We start from the raw sequence: 17865 nt of genomic DNA, 5'->3' as shown, positions 1-17865 counted from the left end.
ATCATTGTATTCTCAGTGTTTCCATGTCACTTGACACATAGTAAACACGTAGCAAACATTAGCTGAAGAATGAATGAATAAATGATACCGTACCCAAAGGCCAGCTCACTTCAGTGTAAAGTAGCCTATCCTAGTGCTGGGGAGTTCCTTGGTAGAGCTGCTCTGTCCAATACGTGGCCATCACCACATGTGGCTACTGGACACTTGAACCGTGGCCAGCCCAGATTGAGAGAGACACACTAGATTCCAAAGACTTACTATGAAGAAAAAGCATGAAATGTATCCTATTAATAATGGTTTCATGTGGCTTACATGTTGAAATTACAATATTTTGAATACACTGGGTTAAATAAAATGGATTATTAGAATTAATTTTGCGTGTTAATTTTCTTTAATGAGGCTACTGGGAAATTTAAAATTACACATTTAAAATTACATTGGACAGAGTTATTTATAGACTATTTGAAATATTGCTTCAGTGATTTTCTAGATGGAGCCTGAACATGATTGTTCCATATTGACCAAACGGTCATGCTTTGATAATGCTTGTCACAGAGCATCTTAGCTGGTGTCAATGAATCTTAGCACTGAGAGGACTTTTTGTTTGTTTGTTTTGGTTTTGTAAGATGTGTGGTGATGTGGTTTTCACTGATACGATTACTCATGGCAAAGACCCTGTTTTAGCATTTCATTTGCCTGGTATCCATCACAGTGTCTGGCACGCAATTCCTCTTCCAGAAACAGTTCATAAGTGAGTGAGTGCCCTTTGTCAGGTGTAGTAAAGGCAGGTTGACTGCTCATACACATATGGATTTTGCATATTCTGTGTGGAATAAGCTATTTGAAGATTTAAAAATATTTTCTAGCTTAAAATTTAGTATTTATAGAATAGTACTATCACTTGATGAAGCTATTAACTTATATTCCCCCAAATAAAAAGTATGGTGAAATAATATTCAGAAGTGCTACATGGCTTAGTATATAAGAGCCATGAAGATGGAGCTTTGTCTGATTACTCGACAGTGAATCCCCAGCACAGAACAATGCCAGGCACATAGTAGGTCTCTCTAAAGGGACACACGGGTGGATGGATAGATAAATGGACAGATACCTGTTTTGATAAAGAAATGAATGAATTTTTGCTCTATTTTTGTTTGCTATTATCTCATTTTAAAAATATACTAATGAATTAAGATGATTTTCAGAATATAAATTGATTTAAAAGGAGATTCCATAAGATAGTTAAATCTAAAAGACTACATTATTCCAGAAGTTTTATTTAGTAATAATATTAAATGTGCTTTGAATTTTGTTTGAAGCAGGCATTGTATGAAAAGTCAGCCATTAAACAAACCAAGAACAACGTGGGCTTGTCAAAGGTGTCCGACTTTGTTATTTGTAGTGAAGCAGCATAACGTATGTTAAAAGTGTGGGTTTGAGTGTTGGCCTTATCATTCAGTAGCTGTGTAACCAAAATCAGGCTCTTCAGTCTCTGCGTGCCTCAATTCCTCATCTGTGAAATGGCGAGAGTAATGTTACCTACTTCAAAGAGCCGCTAAAAGCATGAAGTGAGGTAGCAAGAATAAAGGGCTTACGAGAGCGCTGTCCAAAGGGAAAGTGGTCAGTAACTATTAAACACTATTATGAGGACAATGATTCCATAAACGATATTTTGTATAGATTTTTTGGAGAAAAAAAAGGTCTTCCAAAATGATCTTACTTCCGCACGTCCTTGAAATATCAGACCAGGTTTCTCCTTTGTAGCCCCCAAATCACAGTGAGTAAAATTATATGGAATAGTGGATCCTGGAGCTGTGCTGCCTGGGTTCAAGTAAGACCTCCATCACTCACTGATTGTGTGACCTTGAGCAAGTTGCTTAATCTCACTGTGCTCAATTTCCTTAGCTTTAAAATATGATAAGCATCTATCCACAGGACTAAAAGATATAAGGATTAAATGAGCCGATACTCACAATGAACTTAGACCAGACCCTAGCCAAAAAACCAAGACATGCTCCCGAATGCTTGCTTACTTGCTGAATAGAGGAGTAGATGGAGGCCCCTTTCAGTTGTGTAGACGATGTGATTGTTCACGTCAGTGATAAAGACTAATGGATAAGGCATGGAAGACCGAGGAACAGTCAGCAGACAAGAGTGACAGTGAAGACAAGATTTCATGGAAGTGCAGAAAATAATTTCTGCTTTCTTATTCTAGAAAGGTAGCCAAGGCACATTGCCTCAAATGCCAGGAAACTGCATATGCATTAACCCACTTTTATAAGTGAATGCTGTAAAAGTAAAACACACAGTGAACATCTTAGGAAAACAAAATGGTAACTATGTTTATACTGAGTATTTAAGAAATTGTCTAGCATATGAACCGGAATCAAACATTTCATAGTATGAACATCCATTTGTATATCAAAAACAATTTCAAAACTTTCATTTCCAGAGTGGAAGACATGGGACTAGAAATAACTTCAAAAAGAATCTTTTATGTTTATTTAACACACGATAGAATTAAATTTTAATGTTGGGAAGAAACTCAAAATAAAACAATAGGAAAAGATAGCAGTTATTAAATGCATACTCTGCAATAACACAACCATTCTTATTACAACCCTAAAATGATGGCATTCCCATTTCGCAGATGAAGAAAAAGAGGCTGAGAAAGGGTAAGTGCCTTGACCACGGCTATGAATTGAGGGAGTAAGGGTTCCGAATCCAGAACTCCAGTTCTCCATCCTGGAGCTCCACTGCCTCTTCTGAATTAATGTTTGTAGCGATGTCACTGAACCCTTAAGAAAGCATGATCTTATGTCATGGAGGAAAGGGAGCATGTCTCAAAAACCATAAGTTGACAAAGTCTTAGCACTAAGAGGGCTGGTTCACATTTTCATGAGATAATTGTCTTATCCTGCCTTGTCACTAGACACTGCTCACTTTTTGTCTTTGAAGGAGCCAGTGTAGTTACTGATAAGGGCCATTTTAATAACTTTGGATTTTGTAACATTTTACAATTGACTTTATGAAGTACTTCATTTTCATCTTTATGGATTATGTTGCAAATTCTCTGAATTCATGCTTCACTTATTTTCCCAAGTCTCAGCCTCCTTAAACTTTACATTATGATTTTTGTATGTGAGATCATTCACCTGAGGGCTCTGTTTGCTAGCCTTTGGCTAAATTACCCTTAAATCCTTAAATTTCACTGGAAAACTATCTTCCAAATTAATATCCCAAAGCACTTAAGCCAAAAATTGATTTTATTCTACTTGCTATTGAGTTACATAGATTATGCTCCAAAATTAAGCAGAGTTTTAAAATTATGATCTGCACTACTAGAATTCCCTAACTAATATAAACTAGGTTAGTTCTTGCTTTACTTTATCCATTGTCCCCTAACCACTTGCAAGGGAATATTGAAGCACTTTGATTTTAACATCTATTAACATAGAAAAAAAGGTGAACATATATTCATTTGTCTCAATTTTCATCTGTATATTTTTTCAGGGTTTAAGCTATGGACATAAGATGTGTTATTGTGGGGTTTTGTTGATTATTTTGTTCATTTTACAAGGAAAACTCTTTGAGACCTTTTACAAATAAATGGAAATTTAGGCAGGAACAGAAGGAACACCGGATGCGAGTCTTTCAAGAGATGTCCTCAGGGATATTATGTGAAAGTTAGGTGATCCTAGGTGAGAACGTAATAGAATTTGTGACTGAGATAGTATCTTAATATTCTTTACACTAAGGATATCTGTGTAATTCATACTCTGAGTAAATACCACATTATATACACTATTCAATATTATGTAATATATAGTTACATTATGGGGCTGGCCCCGTGGCCGAGTGGTTAAGTTTGCGCGCTCCGCTGCAGGCGGCCCAGTGTTTCGTTGGTTCGAATCCTGGGCGCGGACATGGCACTGCTCATCAGACCACGCTGAGGCAGCGTCCCACATGCCACAACTAGAAGAACCCACAACGAAGAATACACAACTATGTACCGGGGGGCTTTGGGGAGAAAAAGGGAAAAATAAAATCTTTAAAAAAAAAAAAAAATATATATAGTTACATTATATACTATATATCTCTACATATTTATGATAGTATATAGTATAGAACCGCAGCATTTTGAACTGAAACAGACTTTACAAAATAATGTAGTCAAACCTCACCATTTATAGAAGAGAAGTCTGAGGCACAGAGATTTCAAGTAGTGGTCAAGAATGTAAAAATCTCACTATTTTTTGGCAGAGATATGATTAAAAATCAAGTGTCTTCATTTCAAGTCTGGTATTTTTCCCACCAATCCAAGTTGTTTCTTGAAAGAGCATATAAATTTCTATAAAAATATATATTTTTCTCCATGTAGGAACATTTGCCAATCTGCAACTGGTTTTTGTACCAGGAGGGGTTAGAGAGCACTACGTTACAGTTAATCATGCTCTTTGAGGTCAAAGAGTTTGGCCCGAGTACCCAAATCTATGGAATGTGCTTAATATACAGGTACCTAAGACAAGAACTGGCAAAATGAATATAATAATGTTGATTTGTGGCTGGATTCCCATGACTGATCCCCTCATGTGTAACGACTTAGGAAACCATATGGCCATCTATCTGGTCTCCTGTTCTCATTCACCACCTCACCTCTTTTCAAACTCAATACCAATATTGTTCACAGCTGAGTGGCAGACAGATATTTTTTTAAAAAAAAGTTTCAGGAATCAATATTAACTTAAAAACAATTTTAGCAAAATGTTACTACTTAGCAAATTTTATGTAAAATATAAAATCAGAGGAGTGACACGCATAGAGTAGGACGCCCTGGAGCCTCTGTGCTCCCACAAACCACATAGATTCAGCAACAATTCATGGACAAATTCCCTTTGCGAGAAATCGGAAACTAATTGAAAGGCTCTTATGCCCTGGAAGAAGGTGAAATATTTAGACTCAGAAAAACCAGTATAGAAATTCTGGACACCCTCTTGTGGGAGACCCTACCCTCAGCATAGCATCATGTGATCAGGAAGAGACCCCCTAGTTCCCAGCTTCACCCAGGGGAGGGAAGGGATTGGTGTGCATGTCAAGTGCTCCGAATTTTCTGAGGGGACTCCCCAGAGGACTGGCTGCTGTCTTGCTAGTCTTGGAGCTCTGATGGTGTCAGCACAGTCTAACCACCCTAGGGAAAATGGAGGCAGCAGCTGGGGCTGGTAGATGTCCTTGATCCTTTTCCCTGCTCAGCACAGAGTGAGTGGATGAGAAATCTTAGCTCCCAACTTCCTTGTGGGGAAGGGAAGAGTTGTTCCGCGCATCTAGCACTCCAACTTCTCTGAGCCTTTCTAAAGAACTAGCATCTCTTTCATCAGTATTGACTCTCTGATGGGTCCATCACAGTCTAGCTGCCTGGGGGAGACTAGAGATGGTGGCTTGGGCTGGTAGATGCCATAGTTCCCCTCACTGGCTCAGCACAGAGCAAGCACACAAAAAACACAGCTGTCTACTTCTCCCTGGGTGGGGAAAGAGTGGGTAGAGGCCTCCAGAGTCTCTGGCCCAGCTGATTGGTGGGAGTCTTCTCCTGTAAGAGGTCAGTTTGTAAAGACTGGATGACATACCTGATTTGTCTAATGCACAGGCATCAACACAGAGAGTCAAAAAAATGAAGACACAGGCAAAGATCTTCCAAACAAAAAAACAAGGTAAAATTCTAGAAGGTGACTTTAATGAAATAGAGTTACATGATTCACCTGACAGAGACTTAAAATTGACTCCCGTAAAGATGCTCACCAACATTAAGAGAACAATGAATGAACACAGTGTTAAATTCTACAAAGAGATATTAAATATAAAAAAATACTAAACAGAAACAATGGAGCTGAAGAACATAATAACTGAATTGAAAAATTAACTAAAAGGATTCGATAGGAGACTAAATCAATTAGAAGAAAGGATCAGTGAACTCAAAAGCAGGTCACTGGAAATAATTCAATCAGAGGAACAAAAGGAAAAAAGAACAAAAAGAGGGAAGAAGCTTAACGGAATTATAAGAAGCAATCAAGCTGACAATATATGCATTGTGGGAGTTCCAGAGGAAACAGAAAGAAGTAACCAGGAGGTTATCCAAAGAAATAATGGCAGAAAACTTCCTATATCTAGGGAAGAAATTAGACATTCACATCTAAAAAGCCCAAGGACATCAAATACAATAAACCCAAGAAAATCCACACTGAGACATATATAATCAAACTGTTAAAAGTCAAGACAAAGAGAATTTTAAAAACAGCAAGAGAATGACTTTTTACATACAATAGTACTTTCATAAGACTATGAGAAGATTTCTCATCAGAAACTGCAGGCCAGAAGCAGGTGGAATGATACACGCAAAATGCTGAAAGAAAAAAAAATTGCCGAGCAAGAATACCATAACTGGAAAAATTCTCCTTTAAAAATGTAGATGAGATAAAGACTTTCCCAGACAAACAAAAGCTGAGGGAGTTTCCCTCCACTAGACTTGCCTTAAGAGAAATGATAAAGTAGTTCTCCAAGTTGAAATGAAATAGTACTAAACAGCAACACAATCGCATAAGAAAGTATGAAACTTCTTGGTAAAGGTAAATATATATATATATATATATATATATATAACCCAGAATACTATATTACTGTAATGGTGGTGGGTAAATCACTTTTAATTCTCATATAAAATTTAAAAGACATAAGTATTAAAAATAGTTATAGCTAAAAAATATGTTAAAAGATATACAATAAGAATAGATGTAAATTGTGACAACAATAACAAAGTTTTGAGGAAGGAGAAGTTAAAGCGTAGAGTTTTGCATGTGATTGAACTTAAGTTGTTATCATCTTAAAATAGAGTGTTATAGCTATAGGATACTTATGTAAGTGACAAGGTAATCACATACACACACACAATACCTAAAGAAGTTACATTGAAAAGAAAAGAAATCGAAGCATATCAATGCAAAAGAAATCAACAAAACACAAAAGAAGGGAACACGAAACACAAAGACACATAAAAGAATTACTAGAGTAACAGAAAACAACCGAAAAATGGTAATAGTAAATCTTTCCCTATCAGTAATGAATTTAAATGTAAATGAATTAAACTCCTCATTCAAAATACATAAAGTGGCTGAATGGATAAACACATAAACAAGACCAAAATATATGCTGTGTACAAAACAAACTCACTTTAGATTTAAGGTTGCACATAGGTTGAAGGTGAAAGGATGGAAAAAGACATTCCAAGCAAATGGTAAGAAAAGGAAAATAGGCATGGCTATGCTTATATTATACAAAATAGACTTTGAGCCAAAACTGTCACAAGAGGCAAAGAAGGTCATTATACAGTGATAAAAGGGTCAACTCAATAGGAAGATAAGACAATTACAAATATGTATGCACCCAACATCAGAGCACCTAAAAATAAAAAGCAAACCTTGCCAGAAGTTAAGGGAGAAATACAGAGCAATACAATAAGAGTAGGAGACTTCAGTACTCCACTTTCAATAATGGACAGAACATCCAGATAGAAGAACGATAAGGAAACAGAGAATCTGTGTAACACTACAGACCAAATAGACCTAACAGACACAGAATATTCCATCCAACAGCAGCAGAATACATATTCTTCTCAAGTATGCACGTATCTTTTCCAGGAGAGATCACATATTAGGTCAAAAAATAAGTCTTAACAAATTTAAGAAGACTAAAATCATATCAAACATGTGAAACTAGAAATCAATAACAGAAGGAAAACTGCAAAACTTACAAATATGTGGAAATTAAACAACATACTCTTAAGCCATCATTGAGTCAAAGAAGAAATCAAAAAAGGAAGTTAGAAAATACCTCAAGACAAATGGAAAACAAAACACAGCATATCAAAACTTATGGGATGCACCAAAAGCAGTACCAATAGGGAAGTTCATAGCAATAAACGCCTACATTAAAAAGGAAGAAAGATCTCAAATAAACAACCTAATATTTCACTTCAAGAAACTAGAAAAAGAAGAACAAACTAAAACCAAAGTTAGCAGAAGGAAGGAAATAAATATTAGAGTAGAAATAAACCAAAGAGAAAATAGAAAAACAGAAAAGAAAAAAACAGTGAAACTAAGAGTTGGTTTTGTGAGAAGATAAACAAACTTTTAGCTAGACCAAAGAAAAAAAGTCAAATAAATATCAGAAATAAAATAAGACATTACAATTGATGTCACAGAAATAAAAAGGATCATAAGAATATACTATCAACAATTGTATGCCAACAAACTGAATAACCTAGAAGAAAAGAATAAATTCCTAGAAACACACAACCTACCAAGATTAATCATAAAGAAATAGAAAGTCTGTAATCAGTAAGGCCTTTACTCAGTAAGAAGGTTGAATTAGTAATCAAAAACATCCCAACAAAGAAAAGCCCGGGACCAGATGTCTTCACTGGTGAACTCTACCAAATATTTCAAGAATCAACATCAGTTCTTCTCAAACTTGTCCAAAAAGTTGAAGATAAGAGAACATTTCCAAACACATTTTATGAGGCCAGCATTACCTTGATGTGAAAACCAGACACAGACACTACAAGAAAAGAAAACTACAGGTTCCTATCCATGATGAACATAGACACAACAATCTTCTGACTGCTAAGGGAATACAAGTGTTAACTTGGTAACTCCTCCTGCAAGCCTCACAGATGACTCAAAGTGTCCAAACTAATTATGTCATTTTCCCCCAAATCTGTTCTCCCTTGTTTTCCTCATCTTAATAATGGGTCCCTCATTTTGTTGCTTAAGTTGGAAGCGTGCAACTCATCCTTGATATCTCTTTCTGTCTTCTTCATAGGTTTATGTCTGCAGACCTGTCTACAATTTTTCTACATTTTCTCATGAGATTAAATAATTAAGGTGAGATAGATAGAGTGGTGAGTATAAGCCAGTGTCCTTGAATAAAAGGAACTATGACTAAATGCATGGAGAAATTTTCAAAACCAAAAGCATACCCAAATGGAGGGATTAAAGAGAGATCCTCAGGATTCTGGAAACATATAGATTAAGAAAGGATGTGGAGTAGGGACAGACTCAGAGATAGCACCTCCTCCCAGACTCCTAGCAGTCAGAGTTTTGCAAGGATAGCAAGAAATGATAAAGAGATGGGTCAGAGTTAAAACTGGAAGTCCACATGGTAGAGAAAAGTAGAGCTGTGGGAGAAGAATCTGTCTTTATGTTGAGTAGAAGTCAACATACCACTGTACCATGGAGTGCGGCTCAGTTCACAATGGATTACTGGCTGACCAAGAAAGACAGGCCTTCATGTGGGAATAAATTAAAAATGATTCATATATGTGCAAGGAATGAGAAGTAATTCTCCTTGGTTGGTCTGCATCTGATATTTTGTTGACTTGTGGACAGATGTCACTGTTGGCGGAATAGACAACCAAGGGTCCAAATGGTAGTCCAGCAGAATGAACAAATGAATGAATGAATGAATGGCTTAACACATAACCCTAGAAGAAGCAATGAGTTACAAAATGTTTCAATGAGACCTTAATGTCTCTATTATTTTGCTTATGTTTACCAGGGATGTAGGGTATGTACGTGCCTATTTAAATGACTTCTATTTATTGTAGAGTGATTCTCTTTTTAAGATTGAATGGACAGAAAACAAGGACGGGGTAGGGATTAACATTTTTTTCACCACTTACAGAATTCATGAGGGTTAAATGTTGTCATCTTCCTTGATTTTTTTCAATGGTGTATTTCAATTTATTTTTGATGATCTTGTATCTATAGAACAAGTATCTTGGAATAGCTCAAAAAGCTTGTCAAGCATCCTCCACGAGTCTATCATAAATAATTCACTGAGGTGTCACTATCTCTTTAAGTTGATAATGAGCTGTGACGAGTAATATAAGCTGCCAAAATAATCTACAGAAAGTGAAACATAGACAACTGAGGTGATTTTTCCATTTGTTCTTCAGGAGTCTATCAAAACTTCTAAAAGAGAATTCTGCCTTTATATCTTAGCCTATTAATTCAACAGTAACTTTCGTGGCTAAAAGATTTTTATGGCTGGTGATTGACAACCTTTATATAAAAGTGAATGGGTTTGTAGCAAATTAATTATTAAATATGTAAATCAATGTTTTGAACATACATAAAACAGATAGTACTTATTAGTTTTACCAAAATGTTCTTGTTTTCTCAAGGAGTTCACTTAAAAATTTTAAAAAGTATTAAACTCTTCTACTATCTTGAAATTAAAAATTAAAATTAAATTAAAAATTAAAATGGATCTTTACACTCTTGGAATCAGTGACTGTTACGGACTGAATGTTTGCGTCCCCTGAAAATTCATATGTTGACATCCTAACCCCCACTGTGATGGTACTAGGAGGGGGGCCTTTGGGAGATGATTAGGTCATGATAGTGGAGTCCTAATGAATGGGATTAATCCTCTTATAAAAGAGACACCAGAGAACTCTCTCGATCCTTCTGTCAATGTGAGGACACAGCTGGAAGACAGCTGTGAACCAGGGAAGGGGCTCTGACTAGACTCTAATCTGCCAGCACCATGATCTTGGCCTTCCCAGCCTTCACAACTGTGAAAAATAAATGTTTGCTGTTTAAGCCACCCAGACTATGGTATTTTTGGTATAGCAGCCCAAATGGACTAAGTCAGTCACTGAGTCCTCAAAAATTGAAATCCCATATTAAGTACCTGCCATCATATATTGTTTTGAGTATTCATGATTGACTTGAATGTGAAAAAAACTAGCATCTTTCCAGAACACATTCTATGTTATCAATTTCTGTCGAAAGAAAAAAAAATCCACTATTGGATTAACAATATTTCTTTCTTTCTATAATTATTTACTTTTATATTTAGCAAAAAGAATAATTGGTAGCATTGTAACTTGGTCTGCATTTATTAAGATGAAGCTTTGGTATCCTTAAGCAACTTGGACCCACAAGCAGGAAGCCATCACCGAAAAGTGTAAGCAATTAAAGCACCACCAAGAAGAGTGTTTTCCTACCACCAGAGAGGGGGTGTTTACTCTCAGACCTTGAAAGTTATCATCATTTATGGTCATCAGGGAACACAGAGCGTTTCACACTTCTAGCACAGAATTGAAAGTGTCTAACTGTTTCATTCTCTCCTCACATACTGAGCTCTGTGTGTTTTTGTTAAAGGAAGCATTAAACAACCTGTCAGCACATGCACATTGGATCAGGGACTCTCATCTTGTGGAGGGGCTCTGGCCAGTACAGAAAGACATTATTGGAAACTTAGAGGCAAGAGAATAATTGTAACTTGGCACTTCTTAGCTTAAGGAATCAACTATAGTTCTCTTCCTTAGTGTTTTATACTGCAAACCTGTTGTTTTTAATTTTCTGAGCACTGACAACCCACTGTGCTTAAACAGCAGCTCTTAATCAGAACACAATAATTAGATAGTTAGAGTCTGCATGATGCTTAGATATTCAGATGGGCTGCATGGCACAGACACAAGTTCACAAAGTTGTTTTTATCTTTCTTTTTCCTGATTTATCATGTGCTCTCTCTTCTAGCATTGTCATATGGATATATTTTATAGTTTGCTTGCATCAATCATTTAGTGCACAGCAATGTAAGTATCTGTCACATACACACATACTAGCACACACACATACAGTTACTATGACACAGTAACCATATAAGGAAAGAAAAAAAACCAAAAGGGGCAGACAAAAAAATCTTTCAAATACAGTATATTTAACAAGGAGGGGAAATCTGCTTAGTTGGCTGTCCTTTTAATTTCAAGGTAACTTCATTGGTCTGCACCCTGAATTTCTTCTAAATCTGATTGCAACAAATGTCCAGTTGCTCGCTCTCACAGGATGAATACCAAGTGTTTAGGGAGATAGTCCCTTAGTAAATGCCAATCCTTTCAAACAAGGTTTTGGGAGAAGTCTTTAGAATATGGTCAATTATTATTCTGTATCTCTGCAACTCTCCTCCCCTAGAAAAAAACGTTTCTCCCTGTCTTTTTATTAACAAGCTTCTAGAAAAAGGAACCTAAAATCACTCTGTTGCTTTTTCCATTTCATTTATTCTTAATCAAAATATTACAACTTCTTTTCTGTTCTTGTCGTTCTCCTGAAACTGCTGCTCGACCTTTGGTAGCTTTGGTGTTGAACATGTATTCCTTTTGGAAACTTTCTCCATCCTCAGTTTTTGTGACATTTTCCCTTGTTCTAACACCAATTTCTCTAGTCCTTAACTGCTTCTGTGGGCTCCTCTTCTTTAGCCCACTTCTTGATGGCTGACCCCTAATCCTTAGCTCTCCTCTCATTCTACACAATTAAGCCAATCAATGATTGTGGGCTCCACTGTCACCTTGTAAAGACTCCCACAGTCACGTGGTCAGGATCTCCTATGAACTGAAGGCCCATGTTTCAAAGGACTGACTCTGTCTCACAATGTCCCACTGATGAGAATGACGCGAAGCAGGAATGGACTGATGCGCGGACTGATGGATTAGTGGTGATGGCAAACCAGTTGTTAAATACTTGAAAGTTATCCCTCTCCCAAATTAACACAAATGCAAAAACGAACCTACCATCTTTCCCTGAAAATAATCTTGTGATCCCCATCTTAACTAAGAGATCATAAATTCTCTGCTTACATAAGCCAAGCTGCTCCTTTAATTCCAAGTTTTTCTATCTTTTTACCTATAATTACTTGCAAGTTAAATAGTTTTCACAGCCATCTCTCACCCTTATTGCCACATCGTTTTTTGCTTAATTATTCCTATCACCTAACTTTACTAATTCATGACCTGTAGTCCAAACCCCTCCAATCCTATATTTTAGTTGCTACCAGAGTGAAAACTACATAATGTCACTCCGTGTTCAATCTTCTTAAATGGCTCCTTCAGGCACCAGCATACAAATATACACTATTTTGCATTTTACACAAGATCCGTCATGCTCAGGCTTCTGCTTTTCCAACATCAGCTCTTCCTCCTGCTCAATTCACATCAAACTCCACGTTTCCACTATAATAAATTATTTCTACTCCTATTCCCCCTCTCTGAGGGCTTTCCTTACCTGAGCCTGTCTGTGTGATGTTTGTCTGCCGGGAATGACAGTCTACATATTATTTCCCTCGTAGACACTTGACCATCCTCAGATCCCCGCCTCACCGCAAACTCCCCAGGCCCCCAGGGAGACCACAAGGCTTCCCGTTCTAGTTTTCTATATCGCCTCTGTGTATTGTGCATACTCCTATTAGAGCAAATACCTAACTGTATGAGAGATGCTTGTGTATCTCCTCAATACAATATTAGCTCCTTGAACCTTGAGGACCTGCTTTTAATTAATGTATGCTCACAAAAATTAAATTCTACATGAAAACACATCTTTTACTTGGGAAATATACACATAGTTAGGAGGTAAGAGATCAACCCAAATGTAAAAGACTAAAGATTAATTTATGTGAGTTTTGGAATGTTCTCATCCATTCTTTAATGAATCATTCATTTAAAAGATGCTCCTTGAGTACCTCCTAGGTGACAGAAACTGTCCTTGCCTTGGGGTATAGAAAGGTAAATAAAACAGACATTTTCTACTCTTATAACAGCTTCGAGGCTGGTTTATCTAGGAAAAAGTCAGTAAAGTGCATTAATATTATAGAAAAATTCACAGAAGTCTGTTTAATGATCAATAAATTGCTAATGGATAAAGTTGAATCTACGAGAATTTCTGCATACTTACAGATGTACAATTTCCTTATTTCGTTAAAGGAAATTGTGTTACATCAACTATGAAAGTGACTTTTGTTCTTTATGTATGTTTGCCTTGAAATTTTTAGCTTACCTATAATGAAGTCATAATATTTATAATATAGTGAATAGATTTATACCCAATTTTTACTACTTGTAGGACTTTGAAATAACTTCATTTTATATCTCTAATAATATAAAAATAGTATGTTCAAATATGTAAACAACAATGGTAAATATAGTAAGAGAAGACATTCGTAAATGTTAATAAGCTATTGGTGCACTTAGGAAGCAATCTTAAATTTTTAAAGTAACTTTCTATTACACATAAAATGGAGCCAAATAATCAAGAGTGTTTAAGTCAGCCAGCAAGTTCTTATCCTAAAGTATGGGTTAATAATGAAGACAGTAAGCTAATCATCTAAACGGAAATTTAGAATGATCTGACATATGCACAAAACTCTGTAGAGAACATTCTTACATCTTAGTAACACCATATGAAGTCGAAACTGGGAATGGTCTTCCAGTTGAAATCTTATTTTTGGTGTGTTATTAAGCCAACCCACTCATATATCCAGGGAAAATCACTAGCTTAGGGATGAACAAAAGCTCATATGCTTAATATTATCATGAAATGTAAAGCACATGTATGCCATAAGGTGGAAACACAGCCTGATACTGGGGCAATTCTGTATGATGAGAACAGTAAACTTTTAGCATATAGTTGTAGGATAAATTAAGACGTGTTAGTAGAATTGCTCAAAATTTCTTTTGGGAACCATGTAGATGGCCCTGCTAACCAGGAAACATTTTTTAAAGTTTTCCTCTTTCCCTTTTTCATAAAATGGCATAATAAATATATTTTAAAGCATCGACAAAAATACCTGGCTTACTCCATGAAGATCTGGAAATCCACCGATAAAGATAGACCCTGATTCTGGCAGGGATCTTCCAGATACGTGACTGATGGATTCGCTTGCTTTCATAGTCCTCCCTAGAATAGTCAGTTCGGCTTCACATGGATCCAATTCTTGCCTGCAAGCATTTAGGAAAGAAATTTATGCTTTTAGTATGTGTTATATAAACATTTGTCTGACCAATTAATTAAGCTATTACCAAAAGAAGATTTAAGTAAATAGATTATCTCATCATAAAATCAGCAAAGCCAGAAGTAGATTAATCTGCTATAAATTAGAAACCCTTAATGCTCTAAGTACATAAATACAAAGCTGAATTTTGACAATACAACAAATTGTAGCAATCACCTAATGAAATAAATAAATCCTGACAATAAACAGATCTTTCTCAACAGTGACTAAAATGAGGTTAGACTGTAATATTTTACTTCAGTTTTTTACATCATTAAATTTTCTGAGTGAAAAATATTTAAAAGCATCAGGTTTAAATATGGTTATGTAGTGTACAATATATCTTTAGGTTGAAAACAGTAACATTGCAGACAGTAATTAGTTGTGGAGATAGAAATCATACCAAGAAGTAACACATGTAAAAAATTTTTGGAAATGAATAAATCAAATATAACTTAATTAGGAGAACCCCAGTAATAATTTTCATACGTTCATTTTTTAGAAAAATAAGATTAAAAATACTTCAACAATGCTTTAACATGTAGATACACATGTTTCATTTACTCCAGCCACCTGTTTAATCGTCTACTCCAAGGATGGAGAACTATGGCCCATGGGCCAAGTCTTGCCTGCCACCTCTTGGTAAATAAAGTTTAACTGGAACACAGCCACACATTTCTTTACATAAAGTCTATGACTAATCTCACAGGAGAGTTGAGTAGTTGCAACAAAGACTCTGAGGCCCAAAAGCCAAAAATATTTACTAGCTCTTTACAGGAAAAGTTGGCAGATCCAATATCTAATCAATTTACCTGTTTATCTACCAAGCAAGTAAACTTTATTATAATCCTTTTCAAGATGATAGTACATACACACATTATAAGCCTTCCATGTAAAATTCACCTAACAATGTCATCCTATATCATGGATATGTGACATTCTGCCTTTCATATATTTACATAAACTTTTAATTGAATTACATCATGCATGATGAAGAGGGTAAAGGGTAAAACTCTATGAAATACCAGACTGTGAACTTACTCAAGCTAACTACTTCCTTGGTTAAAAGGCAAATTGCTAACAAGAATCTCCACTCCAACACAAACACACATTATCACAGCCCTTCCATCTTCATTCAACATTATGTTTTCAATATTCATCTTTGTTATTGAATTTAACAGTTTGCTCATTTTCAAGACATCATTTTGTTGCTGTTTCACAAATTACTTATTCTAGTGTTGGTGTACATTTTGGTGCTATTATGAATATTGCTGCTATAAACCTGCGTGTACCTATTGTTTAGTGCACATACACATGCATTTCTGTTGGGAATTTAGCAAAATTGATTTAGAGTTGTCTGTGTTTGGAATATATGAGCTGTTGGTTACATGTATTTCAAACATTTTATTTTCTCTTTCAGTGTTCTACATTTTTACTTTCTTAATGGTGTCTTTTAATGATCATAAGTTCTTAATTTTAACGTAGAACAATTGACCAATATTTTACTCAATGATTTGTATTTGTTGTTAATGTTGTTCTTTTTCGAACTCATTTTTAAAAATATTATTTTACTACTAACATTCAGCTCTATAGTCCACCTGGGATTTTCTTTTCTATGTAGTACCTGGCATGTATCAATTTCTTTTTATGGAAATCCAATTTACTAGTGACATGAGTGGAAAAGAACTGTCCATTCTCCACTGTTCTGAAATATCACTTCTGTCATAAATCATGTCCAAAGACATGTGGATCTGTTTCTAGACTCTCTATTCTGTTCCATCGGTCAATTTCTCTATCTTTGTGCAAATACATCACTATCTTAAAACTTACTCTGAAAATATGGTATTTAATACAGGATAAAGAGAGTTTTCCTACTTGGTTTTTTCCTCCTCAACATTCTTTTGGCTCTGGGGTGGGTGTGCGGGGGTGTTCCTGGGCTCTCTATTTTATTGGTCCATATTTCTATTTTATTGGTCCATATTTCTACCCCTGTACCAATACCACACTGTCTGGAATACCAATACTTTGTAATAAATCCAGATATTTGTAGAGTAAATCCTCTTACTTGATTTAGCTTTTGGATTGAGATTATCACATATCATTTTCTCTTAATTGTGATGAATTATATTGGCTGGTTTTTGAATGCTTGCATTCATGAAACAAGTCTAACTTGGTCATAATGTATACCTTGCTTATATAACACAGGATTCACTTTTGTATATTTTAAGGAATATATGTTATATATATTCTATATAATATATAGTTTACATTATATAGGTTATATAATATATATTTTATTGTGATATATATTATATTATATATACGTTAAAGAGAGAGATTGAACTTCAAATTTCCTGTCTTGCATTGCTCTTGTAAAATTTTGGTATAAGATTATACTGTCCTTATATTCCTTTAGAAGGTTTTGTGATATTGATATCATATCTACCTTTCATTTATGATAGAATTCACAGCATAGCCACCTGGGCATGCAGTTTTCTTTGAGGAAAGTATTAAATATGGATTCAGTGTATTTAATTGATATAGCTATATCAATATAGTATTATCATGTCTATTTTGCTAAATTGTGGGGGTTTTTTTATAGGAATTTTTTCATTTATTCTAAAATTTCAAAATTATTGGCATAAAATATTTCATAATTTCTTTTTGTTATATTTTTATTGGAGTTGAAACTCTAATGATATCTCTCTTGTGATATTGGCTATTTGTGACTTTCCTTGTTTTATTTGTTTTGTAGATCCTCATTGGCAGGGAGGAGTAAATTTCAAAGAACACACTTTGGCAGTGTTGATAGTCTCCATTGTCTATTTGTTCTCTGCTCCATTAACTTCAGCTCTTATCTTAATGATTTTCATCCTTTAACATTCTTTGGACTTAATTACTCTTCTGTTTCTGGGGTTTTTAATCTGATATATGCTCTCAAGATTGTAAATTTCCCCCTAAGAATAATAGAATAGCTATGTTCAACAA

At 35.3% G+C, this 17865-nt stretch overlaps 1 protein-coding gene across 1 annotated transcript in view; it reads right to left on the bottom strand.

Annotated features, from left to right (window-relative positions):
• The window catches only part of EYS (eyes shut homolog), a 1407877-nt gene that overhangs the window by 491050 nt on the left and 898962 nt on the right, over nt 1–17865 (bottom strand). Inside the window, 1 exon segment of the mRNA XM_046639782.1 lies at nt 14674–14824. Within this exon segment, the coding sequence (XP_046495738.1) occupies nt 14674–14824 (151 nt within the window).

Source organism: Equus quagga, chromosome 15, assembly GCF_021613505.1.
Source record: "Equus quagga isolate Etosha38 chromosome 15, UCLA_HA_Equagga_1.0, whole genome shotgun sequence".
NCBI classification, from domain to species: Eukaryota; Metazoa; Chordata; class Mammalia; order Perissodactyla; family Equidae; genus Equus; species Equus quagga.
The sequence above is the reverse complement of the archived record's forward strand: the minus strand, read 5'-3'. Positions and strand labels throughout refer to the sequence as shown.